An 18,058-nucleotide genomic window follows, 5' to 3' on the forward strand; every position below is an offset into this window, starting at 1 on the left:
TCAAATAGTCTCATACAATCAATCCCACTCAATATTCACCCAATCCTCCCAACATTGACAAGAACGAAGCTACCAAACCCACATCACGTGACTGCATATATTCGCCTCGTTGCAAGACCTCCCTCCTCCTTCCATTATCAACAACACAAGCCACGATGTCAGCTCCTCTCCGTATCCGGTCCTGGCGGGCAATTGAGACCCTCCAAAATGCGACCCAGCTTTCGCGCTCCTCAAGAGCCCCCAATCTACGAACCAGCCAGCTCTCCACCCCCATAACCAAAAGAGCAATCAGCAACAGCACCAAAAAGCTAAACAACCAAACTACCGTCAAACCCACACCTGCATCTCCAGTCACAAAGCCCTCCCCCTCAGCTTCAACGCCTATCCCAACAGGCGTCCCCGCATCCCGCCTCCCAAACTCGACCCCCAGCCGCGCAACAACCGAAAACATCTCCAAAACAGGCCTATCAGATAAACCCCTCGAGCTTGATAACCCAGCCGAAGAGAAAATCGACTGGACGCGCTCTTTCCATGGTCTATCTGCTGCGCCATTCCCCAAAGAATGTGCCGAGATCCTGCTGGCGGAGGTGGAACCCGACGAGGTCGAGATCAAGCCCGATGGAATTCTCTACCTGCCGGAGATTAAATACAGACGGATTCTCAACCGCGCTTTCGGTCCTGGTGGGTGGGGTCTCGTGCCGCGGAGTGAGAGTATTGTTACGCCGAAGACGGTGACGAGGGAATATGCTCTTGTTTGTAATGGACGGTAAGCATCATATTTCCCTTTTCTTTTTCTACAGTCTTGCGTATTGTCTATCAGGCTTTATTTCCAGTGATTCCAATCTGTAACAAGAACAAAGAATTCTCAGCTAACGCTTCTCTCTCCAGCCTCGTCTCCGTCGCCCGCGGCGAACAGGACTACTTCTCCCCGGACGGAATCCCCACCGCCACCGAAGGCTGCCGATCGAACGCGCTCGTGCGCTGCTGCAAGGATCTAGGCATTGCGAGCGAACTGTGGGACCCGCGCTGGATCCGCAAGTATAAGACTAAGTACACGCGTGAGGTGTTTGTCGAGCATGTGGTTACTAAGAGGAAGACTAAGATCTGGACGCGGAAGGATGATCCTGTTGGATATCCGTGGAAGGAAAGTGGTAAATAGGTTTTTTAGTAGAGTTGATAGTGGCTGGCTGGGCTTTGGCTTTTACCTAGACTCGGCCATACTTGTATTATAGAAATTTGTATTCGATGTGTGTTAGATTATGGGAATATTATCTGTTTCTCTGCTCAATAAATTCATTGGACGAAGTATTGACTCCTATATCAGAGCTTTCTTTTATACATATGAAGTACACGTCATCTGTCAGATATCTAACACCTTTCTGTCCCCACATCAGCTGTCATCTCTGTTGTTAGTTATAAGGACATCAGTTGATACTATGCGACACAGTAGAATAATCGCAGTAAAAGAGTGAAGGAAAAAGAAGAAGATAGATTTGATTTTAAAACCCCAAAGATCGGGAATGGCATAGCTTCATAGCCGCACACCACGAAAGGGAGGAAATTTTATGCGGCTCAAAAAACGCAAAGAAAAGAATCTATGTATCGACATCACACACATAATATGAACAACCCAAGAAGAAGAAAAAAAAAAAGGTAGGTAGCCAAGAATGGGTAATCAGGAGTACAAAAACATAAAAAGAAGAGAGAACAATCAAGACTCATGCTCACCATAGGGAGACTTATCCTTCTTCCTCAGCGGACCAGGGTTGTAAGGAGGCGCCGCCTGCTGTGGGGCCACCGACTGGGGCGGGGAGTAGATAGACGGCGGCGAGACGGGGTCATAGTGGTCAGAGAGCTGGTAATTGCTGCTGGCCGTCACGCCGGAGATGTTCGGGTTCGAACCGCTGCGGTCACGTCCCGGTGTGTTCTCAACGCTGTAGCCGCCAACGGGAATCTGGTTGTACCCCGTGTCGTGGGTGTAGTAGCCGTTGAAGGGGTTGGGGTCTGGCGAGCCCACCATCTGGATGGTGCTCTGGGTTTGGTCCTCGTTTGAGTGAGGGCGCGGCTCATAGCGAGCGCTGTGACGGGAGCCTGGCTTGGGAGTCTCGAGCATGGGCACTTGACTCGAGGATGGGGTCATGCCTGCGCGGACGGGGGAGAGAGGGGGGTTTCTGGGCGCGAAGTGGGCATCCTGCTCGTGGTAGGAGACGCGATCGCCGAGCTTGCGGTGGCCTGTTGACAGGCCGCCAATTGTTTCGCTTCCGCTGTGCACGTTGAGCTGATTGCCTTGGTTGGAGGCGTTGGTGGCAATGCGCTGGAGGGCATTCTCGTGGCTGTCGTGGATGTCACGGCCGGCGTCGACGGTTGGGGAGCGAGCGTTAAGCATTTCGACGATGGCGGCCTCGCGCTCAGCGTTGGTCTGGGTGGAGCCGCGGTGGGTGATTGTTCCTGAACGATCCTGATCGTATCCTGTTGACTGGGCTGTGTTCTCGTAGTTGACGATGCCTGCCGCAGCAGCGGCGACACCGGGGTCAGGCTTAGAGAAGTCGGCACCGCCGCCCTGGGTAGACTTGCGGCGACCTGGGCCTGCACCAGCGCCGGCATCATCGCCATCTGCTGCGTCGGCAGTTTCTTCTGCGGGAGCTTCAACACCTGGACCGCGAACCTGAATCTTGCGGACGGCTAGGACCAAAGCACACAGGAACTTGGATCGCCGGGCAGCGCGAACAGTCTCGTTAGACCAGTTAGACTTGTGACGGATGTCAACACGTAGCTGGAGCTTGTCCATATCACCAACGCCATCGAGCTCAATGTCGATATCCCGCTGGAAGTCACGGTTGTTCTCCTTGTCGCGAACGAAGTTCTCCATCTCCTGGCGCAGCAATTGAACCTCAGCAAAGGTAGTGTCGAAAGCTACGGGGATGACAAGGTGTTCGTGCATAGCATTGGCACGAGTGAAGTTGTCAACCCAAAGACTGTTCAGAATGTTGTTAGGCACCTGCGTGATGCGGGAATCGGTAACACTGCGAAAGACGGTGAAAAGAAGCGAGATACGCTCAACGATAAAGGGCTTATCGCTGACCTCAACACGATCACCGATATCGAAGGGATGCTTGACGAAGAGGAAAATACACGATCCAAGAACTTCTTGAGCGGTAACGGAGAAGACGAAACTGAGGGAGAGCAGCGAGGTGGCACCAGCTGCAATGACAGTACCGAATCCAGTGGTGACGAAAGAAATGAAGACAAGAACAGAGACCAGACCAGCAACACACATGAGCAGGTTGTCTAGCACACGAATAGCCTGGTCCACATCGTGCATGCTGTGGTTCAGGGCTTTTCTCATGCGTCCAAACTCAGTGATGGTCAGGACCATCTCGTCAAGACTGATATCACCATTGCCATCCCTGTCAAGAGCCAGGAAGCACTCTTCAGCCTCAGCCTCGTGTTCAGCACCCAAGACCTCGACAATGTCATCCATGAACAGAGCCTCACGGCCTTCAACCACAAACGACATCCAGATACGGCGGGCAAGCGCTGCAGCATGGCGCTTGCGCTCAAGGGCCTCGATGACCATCGTGTGTGTCGAAGTCGGGTTAAACACTTGCTTACCAGTAAGCTCTGACGCAACGTGTCCAAAAGCGGCAGTAACCTTGTCGCCAACACGGCCAACGTTCTTACCGACATGGCGGAGCATGCGGAGAGGCATAGCGGATGACCGCTTGCCATTGGTGCCAGCCTGAGCCAAGACAGAGTCGAAAATGAGCGAATCCTCGTCCTTGAATTCAGGGCAGTACACGGGGAACATATTGCGCGAAGCCTCGAAGAGGAGACTGACCAAGTGCACATTGCGCTTGGAGATCTGGATTTTGGCGTCGAACTGCTTGCGGTGGTAATTGATCGAGATGAGCTGCACAAGAGCTTTCTCGACGAGGTAGATAAGACTGCAGACAAGCAGCGCGAACAAAATATTCTTGACAGTTTTTTCCCACCCAGAAACAGACGTGGAGCCGGCTGCCTTCTGAGCAGGATTGTAGTTCATAACCGGCAGGAAGGTCACGAGGGAGATAATAGCCCAGATCAAAAGCGCAATGGGGGTCTCGAGGGCGCGCAGAATAAGAGCATACTTGCGGGTACCGGAGCTGACGATACCGCACAAAAACTGGAAGAAATAAGGAATGTAACGGGCGAAGATCTTCGACGCCCACAGACTGAACCAGACGATCTCAATCCAAGTAAAGAACCAGTAAATGTGAACACCGCCAATTTTGGCGTCCGTCGCAACGGTGGCGCCCACAATGATGGGAATCGCGATCAAAATCGCAATGGGAATAACATAAATCAGGTAACGAGTGATGAGGGAGTAATTCAGCACAGCTTGGTAGAAACGGCCCATACGGTTGATGGTGCCGTCCTCGGGCGCCTCAGCACGCTTTCCGTTCATTTCATTGATATCGGTATCCGTGCGACGCCTGCCGCCAGGGCCACGGTGCTGCTTAATGATAGGATCCTTCTCCGTGTTTGGCGAGGTGCAATCCTCAGGGCTGTTGTTGGTGTTCCATTTACGGGCGCCCGTCTGGCCACGGGAAGTTGTCTCCGTCAATGGGATATCAATGGTGACGTCGTTGGGATTCAACATCCCATTGCCATGATCCGGCATGTCGTGCAGTTGCTCAAATCGGTGAGCAGTCAGTCGTCTGGTGGAAAGACTGGAACTTCTCATCGCAAGGAGCTCGTGGGCAGGCACGACCTTTATTGTGCCTGTGCAGATCCACCCCTAAACCCAGTGGGTTCGATTGGAGAGGGGAGCGCCTTCGTGTCTATAGTGGAGACGCGAAAAAAATAGTACCGTTATAGCACGCACACCAGGTCCGTAGCCCTGCTGTTTTTTTTGCCTCCCCCTCGCCGGATGAACCAAAAAAAAAAAAAAATCCCGAACGTACTTTTTCTTGCTTATGGTAGCTGACGGATATGCCTGGCTATGGCTGACTATTATTGCCGGACCAGTGTGTGTGGCTTCGGGAGTCGATCGTTCAATGTCAATGGCCAAGAAGTAGTATGTGGAGATGTGGATCGCAATTGTATGCGTTAGTTGTGTAAGAAGATCCAAAAGCTGCAAATGTACATATGTACAGTAAAGGAATGACTAAATCTTAGAGAAAGAGAGGAAGAAAAGAAAGATGAAAGACTTGAAAGAAGAAAACGCGAACCCAGATACATCGAACGGACATGCCGTGTTTCAGCAGGACCCGTTGGGGGGAAACGGGCAAAAATGTGAGACCGCCTTCTTCCCCCTGTGGAATCCTTCCAGCCTTATCATTTGTTGTTTTACTCTTTAGTCCCTGTCCTTATTCCCGATCAACTCTAGATTACTCCTGAGACCCTCTCCTTCTCCATTTCGCCTTATACCCCATCTCATTTAGTACATTAATTTACGTGGCCACCCCCCGAACACGATCGTGAACGCGAATTCCAATATGGATGCAGGTCCACTTCCAACCCCACATCTCGATGTGACTGATCGTCCAATGAGCACCTCACATCAGCGGGTGGCTTGAGATCAAACGAGCCTACGGAGTATTATTCAGCTGGCCAACAGGAACGAAGAACACAGTGATCCTTTATGCATCAGATGCACATAATGACATATTTTATGCTGAAGCGGCAGGGGATAAAGACCCCCTGCTTTACGCGCGCGAATCAACATGCATCTTCTTCAGCGCAGCAACAACCTGCTGCCTATCCCAACCGCCCTCCAACCCCCGCACAACAATATCCTGCTCACTCTCCGGCGCCATACCACCCACTCCGGGAGGTCTCTGATCTAAATTAGTGGGGAAAGGATATCCCTCCGCAACAGCCTGCACAAAAGCCCTAATCTCCCTCTGCTGCAACGAATGCGTATTGGGATCGAGTTCCTGCCCCGCCAAAGCCCCTCCAGCAGCCCGGAACCGCTGAACCAGCACATCCCAAGCGGAATCAATAAGCGGCACGGAATCAACTGTCTCCATAGGTTTTCCAAACGCACTACTAATCTGCAGCAAATTCGCCACACGTCGGAATCCCCCATTATCAGGATCCATCTGATTCGCACCAGCAGCATGGAAAAGCGCCGGGTTAAAGAACAATCCGTCTCCGAAACTCAACGGAAGCGCAACATATCTCTCCTGGAAGAAAGCACGGAACTCAGGCTTGCGCCACGCTAGATATCCAGACTTATATGTCTGACTGAAAGGCAGGAAACGAGTTGGCCCACTGGCGACAGGCATATCACTATGCGCGACAGCGCCCTGCAGCGTCAGGAACTGCGATGTCAATTGCACCGTGGCCGGGTAGCGCTTGCAGGCGACCTCTTCCTGGAATCCGAGGTGGTAATCGCGGTGTGCTTCCTGTGCGGCGCCGCCCGGGTGCACGGCGTTGACTTGGGCGGTCACGCGATATGCCGGACCCAGCCAGGACTCAGCAACGGCTGCTAGCCATGGGTTTGAGTAGTAATCAATGAAGGAGGATGGGTCTTGGAGGGCGTGTTTTGAGAATGAGTTCCAGATACGGTCGTTTGTGCCGCCTACGGCGAAATGGTCGCCTTTCTTGGTATCTGATTGTGCGGCTTCGTGGGCGATGATCGCGTTGAAGGCGGTGTTTGTGTTGTTTAGGGTTGTTTCGTATTTTGACGGCGCGTACATTGATCGTAGCACGTAGACGCCCGGGCCTGTGTGGAGGATGTGGTGCCATTCATCTTGGAGGCGGGTTATCAGGTCTGCGGTCAGGCCTGTGGATTCGAGGGCTTCGAGGTCGTAGATGGGGATGTTGGATTTGACTTCGCAAGCTAGTGGGTAGGTTTCTGGGTCTGTGGTTCGCGAACAGATCTCTTTGAATTCGGAGAGCTGCGGGGTGGAAGGGGTGTAAAGACGGGATGAAACTGCGTGGCTATTCATGATTGCGTAGATTGCGTATATCGTACTTCTGTATCTGACATACGGAGGGCAAAGTATGAGTCTATCCCAATTGATGCATTCGGTGAACCGTTTAAATATTTTTTCTGAGCGGAAAATAATCTCCATCAGTTCCCCGCATTTCATCTTGAAGACTATGACATCGAGTTGCGACTCGGAAAAAGGTTTCCGTTTAGCATATGAACTTCAAGAAGTTCAAAGGGAAGAATAGCAAAAGAGTTCTAGACCTAGATGGGTATCACAGCTATCAAGCAGTATAGTACAGGTCTACCGCTACCACTGAAGCACAAAAAAAAAAGAAAGCCAAATAAACCATTCAGTCCTCCCGGACGCCAAACAAGCAACAGGAGAACGCCGAGCGCAGAGAAAGCCTTCATGTCTTATAAAAAAAGACCAAGGCTCATGCATAAAATAAGTGGCATCCGTGTGTGTGTGTGTGTGTGCCTGTTTCATAAGATCCAAATGTTCCCAACCCACGCAAATCTATGCTTGAATTTCAAAAAAAAAAAAAAAAAAACGTCTTTTTTAGCCAGAACAGGAGAAAAGCAGGAGCAGGAAAAAGAATTTCGTAAACGGTGCGTGACTGGGCACTAGGCACCCGTGGCAATTCATGCATTCATCATGACCGCTCCGAGGTCCGATGTGAGGACCGATTCGGACGGCGTGGGTTGGTTGTTGTTGGATTCACCAAGGATGGTGTGTTCAGACATCGTCTCGAGCAGCGCACTCGGTCTTCCGGTAACGGTGAAGAGGACCTTCATAAGGAGGGTAGGGCCTTGTCCGTTCAGACCGCCTTGGGGTTGGCGCCGGGTGTGGGTGAGCAGTACGCGGACGAGCTCGCGGATGGCTCCGTCCGTGGACGTGTTGTGGATGGCGTCTAGGCCGTCGATTATAAAAACCAGGAGTGGTGGGGCGGATTGTAAGAGAGTGTCGACTAATGATAGCGCGGCTTTCCAGCTGGTGAGAGTTCCGTCTAGTTGGCGGAAGCGCTCTGCGCTGAGATCCAGCACAGCGTCGCTGTCGACTACGGGAGGAAGCCAATCGATTAATTGCCGGATTATACTGTAGGTGAGGGCGATTAAGCCTTGCTCCTGTAGACTCAGGCCTTTGGCCTCCTGTTCAGGAAGGGCGCAGAAGTGAGAGACGACGGGCAATCGAGCTTGGCGTGCGAAGGAGGCATAACAGGCTGAAATTAGAGCCACGGGGTCGAGGGAAGCGGTAGGTTGAGTCCCGCCCACGGCTAGGGCCTGAGATCGTGAACTGGTGGCCCATTGTTGTAGAGATGCAACGATACTACCCTCGGCGACGACCTTGACTTCGGGTTCGTAGTCGCAAATTTGATCATCACTATCGAAGAAGTCCTGGAGATGCTTAGATGAACTTTGAATCTCGAGTCGTCCGAGACGGCGCTTGTTTCCCCTGGACCATTCAAAGGAGGATGTATCTATCAAACTGCGTTAGATCGCGCATCCAGTCACAATATGCCGTTATGAGCTCCCTACCTATATTTGGAGCAGGAGGTGTGGTCATGCAAACGATGCCACTGCTCTGTTCGTTGACCGGCTCCAGTTGCTCGCGTACAGAACTCAATGTCTCTGCCAACAATCGATCTCTGCCCTCCCTATACCGAACACGCTCCTCTGCATCTTGCTGGATTTCCCAGATGAGCCGACGGGTGATGGTATTTTGTGCCGCTATCCGACGGTCTGTTTCCCGGCGTCCTACTTGGCTGAGTCGGGATTCCTCCCAAAGTGCCCGAGCACTATACGGGTCCTCCTCCTCCTCATCGACGTCCATAGCGACATGTTGCCACGGAAGGTTCTGTGCTTGCAGTTGTATATAGAGGACTAAGTGATGAAATTCCGAGTACACATCCTGGCTATGCATGTTCAGTAACTGGCATGTGGACCTCCGAACATACCAGTCCATGAATTCGGTCAGAAAGAAGAAAATTAGAGCGTAGGTTTTCGTAATATGTGGGACGGCGTTTGAGATTAGGCTAGGATCACTAGGGAGACCTAGAGCATCGTGAATATTTAGCAGGGCAGTAGCTAAGCCCTCCATTACGCGTGGGTAATGCGACGATGCCTAACCCGTATATGTTAGTGCGAGAAACTCTGTATCTAGATTCATCCACGGACCTTGATCACTGATTGCAGGACTCCGTAGAACAAGGGGGTATATGCCATAGGGTCTGGGAGGGAAGAAAGGAGGGTCGCGTGAGTGTCCATAGTCGGAAGGAGTCGATCGCACAGGTCCATGGAATCGCTAAAGACCCGTTGTCGAGGGCGGGACATCCAGAATGTCTTGATATTGCCGAGCAAGGTCTGCACGTCAATTACTGTCTGTGGTCGTTCCTCCCATTGAACCTGATCCTGGGGTAGAAGGAGGCTGATAAACCGTTTCCAAGTGTGGGCCAACTCGTTCCGTTCGACATCGAGTTCGGCGATGGCGGGGGTCCTGTACGGAATACGGGGGTTAGAAGGGAGAGGCACTTGACAGGGTGACTATGGATCATCATTCTATATGAAGAGAGGCTTACGACGAGATTGGCTTCCCGTCAAAGCGGTGTTGCCAGGCCCGGCTCGGGATGGCAGTCTCGGGCATGATGCTGCCCACAGAGTTGATAAAGACAAAGCAGTTTTTTTTTCCTATTTCTTCACGACATATCCCAATAACGAGAGATGGGAGTTTTTTGATGCCGATGATAAGAATGGAAGGAAATGATGGAGAGGAAGAATTGAACTTTTGACGTGAAGGGCGGGTTTTGCCGCTCAGAGAGAGGGGGACGAAGCTAAAAAGAGAAAGAGAGAGAGAATTCTATTAATACCCTTTATATATTTTTTTTTCTCTATCTTTTTTTCTTCGATGTTAAAGGTGATCTAGAGCAGGTCTTATCTGAGAGTTTATTTCACTTTTTATTTTTCCTTTTTGCTTCGTTTTTTTTTTTTTGTTTTTTTCCCACAAGTGCTACTAGTACGGAATTACATACATTTTGTACTTTTTGTAGTACTTTGGAAGAAAATATAGGTCTGGTCGATGAGAGCCGAGGCCCTAGCTCTCTCCACTGGGGAAATTTCAATTTTATTTTTATTAACTTATATATATGGATAGGTATACTGCGTATGTACAATATAAGTATCAGAATGTACATATGTATATTATAGTTTTCCCATATCATATTATAAAACAACCCTGGGGTATACTAAATAAAGCGGGGAGTTAACGGAGAACACAACTTTACTTAAAACATCTCTCCCCGGGTGTTCGCGTCTCCAGGTTTCATTCTCGGTCTAGATAACATGAACTTATAGGATATAAAGAGTTGACAGGAGAGACATTAGAGGAACTTGATAAGGTTTTAGTCCAATTCAAGAGCTCACCCCCTCTTCTTCTTTGCTTTTTTTTCCCCTTCTCTCTCTCTGTATGTCTCTCTCTTTCCCTTTGTGGGTCAAAATACATGGGGTGCGTCGGTTGTCCAATCCAACTATAGAGATATCTGCGGGGGAGCGTTAATGGTACAACGATAATCCTAGAGGTGAAGAAGTTTATTGAGCGTATGTCAGACCATGGGGATGACCGGATTAAATGTCTCGGGCCTAGAGGGGTGGAGGCGAGAAAGACGGAAGTCCGGGATTTCCATGAAATGGGCAAGTTGGGCGATTAGACCGAATACGAGACCGATGAACATTCATTAGTCGGGTAAGTCCAGCGATGCCCAGGTGTTAGTTCGTTAATATGTGATGAATTATTGGGGTTGTGATCGTCAATTGCATGGGGTTATATAACCTTACAAGGATGGATCCGTCAATTGAAAATGTAGTAAAATCCGGAGTACGGAGTACTAGGGTAGCATTCATGATATAAGAACATTATATCATTATAACATATATAATATATATATCATATATAACATCTTTGTATATCAAACTGGAAAAATATAAAGTAAAGTAGATAAACAATGCAATTTATAATATAATACAAATCCGCTTTGATCCCCTGGAGATTAGGGCCGATCATCTCTTCTCCCCTCATTTTTCTGATTTTCCCGGTTTCTCTTTTTCTAATGCTCCATCCACTTGACTAATGTGACCCCCCACATTATTCTATTCCGCCGTCTCCCGTCATGGGGCTGTTTCTTTTCTTCCTCTTGTTCTTCTCAGTCCAAGCAGATGTAGTATCGTTGCCATCAAATACTACCGTTCAAAGTCCACCCGCGGATTTCCTTATTCGGGGAAGCACTCTGACTGGCCAGAAGCTTTTCCCCCTAACCAAGTCGCTGATTCAGTCGACCACTGCCCAACTTAAGGTCTTGTAAGCTCTCTATTACATGGGACCATCGCTGACATCTTCCCAGTCTTTCAATTTCTCTGGCTTTGTCACTCAGGTCAATCCAAGCAATTCCCTTGACTTGAAACCATACCAAATCGCTTGTATATCTTGCGACGAGGACGAGTATACCGGAAATATCCGAGTTGACGAGACAATTGAATACGTCACCTCTTCTCAATCCGCTGCTGCCATTCTGCTATACAGCAAAACAGCTATCGGCTGCAATTTTACATCCGATGAACAGACCGCTGAACACTTTCCCAATATCTTCACTTTCGCAAGCCCATCCGGCTATTCGGCATTGCTCCGTGCTTTCGATCAACCAGCAATTATCAGCATCATCTCAATGTCGTTACTCTCATCTCCTGCCAATGGCAACACCGACACAGGTGACAGTCCAAATACTGGTTCGTATCCTCGATTCCTCTCTATCTTATTCGGTCTATTGACTTTCCCTCCCCAGCCATGATCATCCTGTACAGTATCACGGGCATCATCACCGCACTGTTCCTAGGAATCATTATCACAGGTGCAGTCCGGGCTCATCGTCATCCAGAGCGATACGGCCCTCGCCGGATTGCCGGCCGGGTCCGACAAAGCCGAGCTCGAGGTATAGCTCGAGCCATGTTAGATACCATACCAGTGGTCAAGTTTGGTGATGACAAAAACGATGACGTGGATGCCGCCAAAAGAGACGTCGAAATGACCATGGGTACTGAGGATGCCAGCCATGAGCGCCCTGCGCCCCAGGCTGACAAAAACATCACCGAGGTACCGACGCCTCGTGAATCTGAAATGCCAATGCCAACCCCAGACGATCATGAGCGCCCCACCCCCACAGCCCCCGAAGCCAAGACCGAGATGCCCGATGCAGGGAACTTCTCGTGTCCGATTTGTACAGATGACTTTATCAAGGGCCAAGATCTACGTGTACTGCCCTGTAACCACCAATTCCACATGGAATGCATTGATCCATGGTTGATGAATGTGTCCGGCACCTGTCCCCTTTGGTATGTTCTATTTGATATTGATATCTTGATATATCGATAACAAATCAACACCCATACATGAACCTAAGCTAACCATATCCCAGCCGCATCGACCTCAATCCACCGCAAGCCGAAAACCCAGAGGGAACCGAAGAAAATGCCGACCAACCACACCTAGAAGGCGCAGCAATCCTGACAACGGAAGATGCCCGGCAGCAAGCCCGTCAGCAAGCCCGGCACACGCATCGCCGTCTCACCAACTACCTGCACGGACCCCTCAACGCCCGACGAATGCGCGACGCCACCGTTGAGGAACGCATCGCCGCACTGCGACGCGTGCGCGAGGCAAACCAAGGCGATTCCGCGCCCGAAGAGGTAGCACGGCGTGGCCTGACCACCCGGCTACGCGATCGCTTCCGCATCCGAACACACGCTCACGGAGTCGAGACTGAGACTTCCCCTGATGCCGATAATGCTCCGTCTTCCCCGGCGCCTCCAGCGGCCGCCCATCTCACGCCGTCTACTGCATGATGCATGATGCATGATTATCGATTCACTCCTTTACATATCACTCCTTTCACGTTTTTGCATATATTTTCGATTTACGATTCCGATGAATTTAGGTCCTCGGTAGGAGGCTATCTGGCGTTTTTTTTTTTTTTTCTTTTCTGATGGGTTCTGGTTCCTCTGTTCATATGATGGATTTGGAAAGAGCATTGGCGTTGTTTCAAACGGGGGAGGAAAAGAGAGACTGGTTTTTTTTCTAAGTGACTTATTTGTATCTGTTTTTCCTTCTCTGCATATACTTTTTTTTTTTGTATATCATGGATTTAAGGCCACATACATTTCAATTTACATCCATTTGGGTCGGATGCATTCGTGTACTTTAGATAAGAGTAGTTCAAGGATGAGAGGTCTAGACTCAGTTCGATATCCGCGTCATCGACTCACGAGACACTGTCAAAATATAGTTGAGGCTGTGTCGGGTCAGGCCTTACCATGGATTATGCAGCTTTATCTTTAAGAACCAAGATCAGAGCCGATCCTCTTTTTTTTTCAAATGAAGTCTTGGAAGCCTTAGGAAGGTAAAACTCATGAAAGTAGTTACTTACTTTGTATAATGATGCCAAGATATCCAGGCACGAGTCATGGGGATCGGCTGACAATTACATCAGCGGCTGACACAAATCTGGTTTCACCCTTCACCGGGTGTACATCATATACGGGTGGACTGTTTCGATGTCATGTGAGAGGGATATAGAATCATATCATAGTACCTTTTTGATTTTATATAGTTATACATATCATTATATTCACAAAGTACCTAGAATCTTTACATAGATACTCCGGCAAAATACACTCTTCAACATTATCTGTTTTCTGTGGGGAATAGAAATCGGAGTAAGTCCGCCCTAATTGCTAATCCGCTTCGTTTCATTTCTCCGGAGTCCACGTCCCGGGATCTTCCTTTATTTTAGGTCCCCCTCACAAGTGTGGGGGAATGACACCTGTACCCATGTTGTACGGAGTACGGAATACCATATGGAGCAGTTCAAGTATTCGGAGAAGAGGAAGGTCGTCTCCGCACAGTTGCAGAACTCAACCGGCACTACGGAGGACTGATAATGTCTTACATGCCGAGTGAAATTATACAAAGTACAGCCGAGACCTCATGCAATGATAGCCCTTTCTTCCAGAAGGGACTCCACACTGCGTCTTTTTTCGGCGGTGTTGTATGACACATGGTTTATTCTGGTCGGCGGATGTGGCCTGTCGGAGAAGTGCCCAGGGAATATATTGGAGATTTTGATCAGGTGTTTTATCCTGGTTTTATATCTGGGTGATAGAATAATAACTCAATAGCTTGACTATTCCAATTATTCTAGATACTATAGTAACATGTGAACTTCAAACGAGAATGATACGGCAAGTTCGTCCCTCGGTATCTTTTGCGCCGAGGATATAGACCCTGAAGATATGAAATATAAAGGAAGAAAAAAAAGTACCAAGCTTGCAACATTGGAATATCTGTTTATCTTCAAAGTGTGCGCCAATTTCAACGAAAAAACAAGATACTCCACCCCCTCACTCCATCCCTCCATCCGGTGAACGCAAGCAGGAATATCCCGTTTCGGTGTCAGATTCCGGGGAAAAACATACGTTGTACCTTTGTATTTTTTTTATATAATTTACCATGTCCATTCAATCCGCAAGAGAGCGACTTTCCTCTCTATCATCACACATCATGAGTTCCTCCAATCCCTCAGTATTCACCGCGGCCTCCGTGGCCGCCGCCCCCGAAGATCCTTTGTTTGGACTTATGAAGGCCTATCGCGAAGACCCCTCCGATAAGAAAGTTGATCTCGGCATCGGTGCTTACCGTGATAACAACGCGAAGCCCTGGATTCTGCCTGTCGTCAGGAAGGTATGATATCTAAATCTATATACTCCTATCTCGATATATCCATCTAACACAGCTACAGGCCGATGACGCCATCCACAACGATCCCACCCTCAACCACGAATATCTCTCCATTGGCGGTCTCGCCGAGTTCACCTCCGCCGCCCAGAAACTGATTGTTGGCGCAGACAGCCCGGCAATTCTTGAAAAGCGAGTACGTACCTCCTTGTACCTTCCCCAAGTACCCTGCGCGGATACCCAACTAACCCCTCACTAGATCTGTTCTCTGCAAACCATCTCCGGCACCGGTGCCGTCCACCTCGGTGGCCTCTTCCTCTCCAAATTCCACCCCCAAAAGCCCGCAATCTACCTCTCCAACCCAACATGGGCAAACCACAACCAAATCTTCTCAAACGTCGGCCTAACCCTAGCCAAGTACCCTTACTTCTCAGCCGAGACCAAAGGCCTTGACTTCGATGGCATGATCGCAGCTCTCGAAGCCGCCCCCCAAGGCTCCGTAATCCTCCTGCACGCCTGCGCCCACAACCCAACAGGCGTCGACCCCACCGAAGACCAATGGAAGCAAATCGCCGAGCTCATGCGCGCCCGCTCCCACTTCCCCTTCTTCGACACAGCCTACCAGGGCTTTGCATCCGGTGATCTGGTCCGTGACTCCTGGGCCATCCGCTACTTCGTCGAGCAGGGCTTCGAGCTGTGCGTCGCACAGTCCTTCGCCAAGAACTTCGGCCTGTACGGTGAGCGCACGGGCGCCTTCCACTTCGTTTCTGCGCCTGGTCCAGACGCCGCTGCTGCGTCGTCGCACATCGCTTCCCAGCTGGCTATTCTGCAGCGCTCGGAGATCTCGAACCCGCCTGCTTACGGCGCGCGCATTGCTAGTCGCGTGCTTAATGATCCTGTTCTCTTTAAGGAGTGGGAGGCCGATCTGCGTACTATGAGTGGACGGATCTTGGAAATGAGACAGGGATTGAGGGATCGTCTTGAGCAGCGTGGTACGCCTGGTACATGGGATCATATTACTTCGCAGATTGGAATGTTTAGTTTCACTGGTCTGTCTGAGGAGCAGGTTATGACGCTGCGCTCCAAGTGGCATGTCTACATGGTATTTTTTTTTTTTTTTTCCTTTGGAGCTGGTGTATTGGATATACCTCGTTTGGAATTGTGGTTGCTGACTTTCTTTTTTCCTAACAGACAAAGAACGGCCGTATCTCAATGGCCGGCTTGAACACGAATAACATTGACTACTTCGCTGAGGCGGTTGATAGTGTTGTTCGTGAGTCTGCTAAGTTGTGATACCTATCTGATACCCCGGTCTCGACATAGAGTGGAGACACTCGAGGCTTGGTTTGGCGTTTTATTTGCTTTTTGAAGAAATCTTTTTTTCTCCTTGGGAAGTTCGGAAGGACTTTCATTAATGCATCAATTTACCATACTCTGGGACTTCGGTCTTGATTTCGCGTTTCTAATTCCTTTGGACACACCCGTGGACCTTTGGGTTTGGGGTTGTATTAAATATCACATGCATCACATGCAAATTATAGATATAGCAGTGTGGCATTTAAACTACTAGTGATCATTTTGTTCAATGGTCTATGCAGTATCCTCCTCGTTCGTATGGGATATAAAATTTCGATTTGGCAAGACTGGACTGTCAATTGTAAGGTCTGTAAGAATTATACAGCCCAACAGCCAGATACAACAGCCACCACATCGTAATTGAGCAGGAGAGCTTAGATAATATGCTATATTCCAATGAAATAGACATAATGGCATCTGGATATAGAAACACTTTCCATAAAGCTTCTGGAATAAAAACCTGTTCAGTGTATCGGGACTAAAAGACCAAATCCCAAACCACAAGCCAGGTACACAACCCGACAGTACCCCAGAACACAGCCTGAGCCGTACTCCGTCGCTCAGTAGCACGCTTCAGCTCACGATTTCCCTGTCCGACATTCGTCTGCGTCGTATCCACGTCCGAGACAAGCTGGGAAATATGCTCCTCCTGCGTAGCGAGGTGAGAGACCAGCGTTTCCTGCAAAGAGGAGATCTCAAGGAGAGATTTCTCGGCGTTTCTAAAAGAACCTGTATTAGCCTCACGTCTCCAACAAAATCAATCCCAAAAAAGAAACCTACTGGACCTTCCCCAACGTATCCTCATAATGCCTAAGCATAGTATCATTCTCCTCCGCAAAAAGCTGCAACTGCTCCGGCGAAAGCTGCGCCTCGATCCGCGCCGTATCCGCCTCACTCAGAACCGTCGCATCAGGCGCCTGGAAAGCAGGATCGAACGAGCCCGCCCCCGCAACTCCAGCCCTCTCCACAGAAACAGACCCCTTCCGGCCCGCACTCCCACTCCCAGCAGCAGCCTTCCCCGCAGCAACCTTATAAAGCACACTCTTCTCCTTTTCCCGCACCCTCTCAATCCTCTTCTCGACCATCCGACGCTGCACACTGACAGCGCTCTCCAGCCCGCGCCTCAGGAACCAAAGCACGCTCTCGCGGACCGTGGCTATCGAGCGCGCAATCTCCTCTGCGCGCAGCTGCTCGGCGGATTTGCCCTCGTCGACGTTGGAACTGTCTAGTGCACCGCTTCCGCCTGCCCAGCGCCACAGGAGGGCGCCGGCGGCGGAGTGGCCGTATTTCTTGTGCAGGAGGGTGGAGGAGGTTTCTTGGCGGAGGGATTCGGCGGAGGAGAGGTTTGCGATTGAGGTTGCTAGGTCGCGGAGGAGGAGGGCTGTTGAGGTGTCGACTGCGTCGCGTTCGGGGTCTGTGAGGATTGTTTGTGTGGTTGGTGTTGCGGGTGCATTTTTGGGGTTTGGAGTGGGTGTTCTTGTGGTTTGGTTACGGCGTTGTGGTTGTGGTTGTGTTGTTGAGAGGTAGGCGTGCCGGATTGATTGGAGGTATTGGAGGAGGGAGTGGATGTGTGAGTTCTAAGCGGTTTTGGTTAGGTTTGCTTCTTGTTTTGCTGGGTTTAGGTATAGTGGGTGTGAGTGCGGAGTGGCTTACGATTCGGTATGCTTCCTTTAGGAACTCATCGGGGGTTTCTGTGCAGGGTTTCCTGGTTTGAGGGAGAGATGAGTCTTGCTTTGAAAGCAGCTTGTTGAGAGTGGGTGTTAGGTCGGTCATTGTGGGAGTGGCATGGTCTGAAATGTGTGTAGCGTTGTTGCTATACAACTGTACACTTGTCGATCAACATTCAACGTCACTGCATAGGTGGTCTATCCCGCACCCCGCATTTTGTTTATACATACGGGTAGTACGTACTTGGAACAAAGATGGGATCAGGAATGTCACCAACTATATAAAACTGTTTTTGGCATTTGCTTTTCTTGCTTTTCATCATGCAACTTATCACTTCTCTA

At 49.9% G+C, this 18,058-nt stretch overlaps 7 protein-coding genes across 7 annotated transcripts; 3 read left to right on the top strand and 4 right to left on the bottom strand.

Annotated features, from left to right (window-relative positions):
* Positions 1 to 155: 155 nt before the first annotated feature.
* N7479_003553 (putative mitochondrial genome maintenance protein Mgm101) lies at positions 156 to 1,159 on the top strand (the record flags this gene model as incomplete). Its single annotated transcript, XM_057251250.1, has 2 exons — positions 156 to 766; positions 889 to 1,159. The coding sequence occupies 2 exons, from the start codon at positions 156 to 158 to the stop codon at positions 1,157 to 1,159; spliced, it is 882 nt and encodes a 293-aa protein (XP_057110575.1).
* Positions 1,160 to 1,711: 552 nt separating this feature from the next.
* On the bottom strand, positions 1,712 to 4,660 carry N7479_003554 (serine/threonine protein kinase; the record flags this gene model as incomplete). The annotated part of the gene is made up of 1 exon (XM_057251251.1): positions 1,712 to 4,660. One exon carries the CDS (start codon positions 4,658 to 4,660, stop codon positions 1,712 to 1,714), a length of 2,949 nt encoding a protein of 982 aa, XP_057110576.1.
* Positions 4,661 to 5,687: 1,027 nt separating this feature from the next.
* On the bottom strand, positions 5,688 to 6,935 carry N7479_003555 (phytanoyl-CoA dioxygenase family protein; the record flags this gene model as incomplete). The annotated part of the gene is made up of 1 exon (XM_057251252.1): positions 5,688 to 6,935. The coding sequence occupies one exon, from the start codon at positions 6,933 to 6,935 to the stop codon at positions 5,688 to 5,690; it is 1,248 nt and encodes a 415-aa protein (XP_057110577.1).
* A 626-nt stretch (positions 6,936 to 7,561) lies between these two features.
* On the bottom strand, positions 7,562 to 9,746 carry N7479_003556 (uncharacterized protein; the record flags this gene model as incomplete). Its single annotated transcript, XM_057251253.1, has 5 exons — positions 7,562 to 8,397; positions 8,456 to 8,832; positions 8,875 to 9,041; positions 9,095 to 9,413; positions 9,496 to 9,746. Coding segments are annotated over 5 exons (1,950 nt in total), but the record flags the coding sequence as incomplete, so codon positions are not given.
* A 1,333-nt stretch (positions 9,747 to 11,079) lies between these two features.
* Positions 11,080 to 12,805, top strand: N7479_003557 (RING-H2 finger protein; the record flags this gene model as incomplete). Its single annotated transcript, XM_057251254.1, has 4 exons — positions 11,080 to 11,262; positions 11,311 to 11,692; positions 11,749 to 12,295; positions 12,379 to 12,805. The coding sequence occupies 4 exons, from the start codon at positions 11,080 to 11,082 to the stop codon at positions 12,803 to 12,805; spliced, it is 1,539 nt and encodes a 512-aa protein (XP_057110579.1).
* A 1,663-nt stretch (positions 12,806 to 14,468) lies between these two features.
* Positions 14,469 to 15,986, top strand: N7479_003558 (aspartate aminotransferase; the record flags this gene model as incomplete). Its single annotated transcript, XM_057251255.1, has 4 exons — positions 14,469 to 14,699; positions 14,752 to 14,889; positions 14,953 to 15,795; positions 15,885 to 15,986. 4 exons carry the CDS (start codon positions 14,469 to 14,471, stop codon positions 15,984 to 15,986), a joined length of 1,314 nt encoding a protein of 437 aa, XP_057110580.1.
* A 541-nt stretch (positions 15,987 to 16,527) lies between these two features.
* On the bottom strand, positions 16,528 to 17,822 carry N7479_003559 (uncharacterized protein; the record flags this gene model as incomplete). Its single annotated transcript, XM_057251256.1, has 3 exons — positions 16,528 to 16,768; positions 16,830 to 17,626; positions 17,703 to 17,822. 3 exons carry the CDS (start codon positions 17,820 to 17,822, stop codon positions 16,528 to 16,530), a joined length of 1,158 nt encoding a protein of 385 aa, XP_057110581.1.
* Between the last annotated feature and the right edge of the window lie 236 nt (positions 17,823 to 18,058).

The sequence above is a fragment of the Penicillium vulpinum genome (genome assembly GCF_028829585.1).
Source record: "Penicillium vulpinum strain IBT 29486 chromosome Unknown utg000002l_segment0_segment0, whole genome shotgun sequence".
Classification (NCBI taxonomy): Eukaryota; Fungi; Ascomycota; class Eurotiomycetes; order Eurotiales; family Aspergillaceae; genus Penicillium; species Penicillium vulpinum.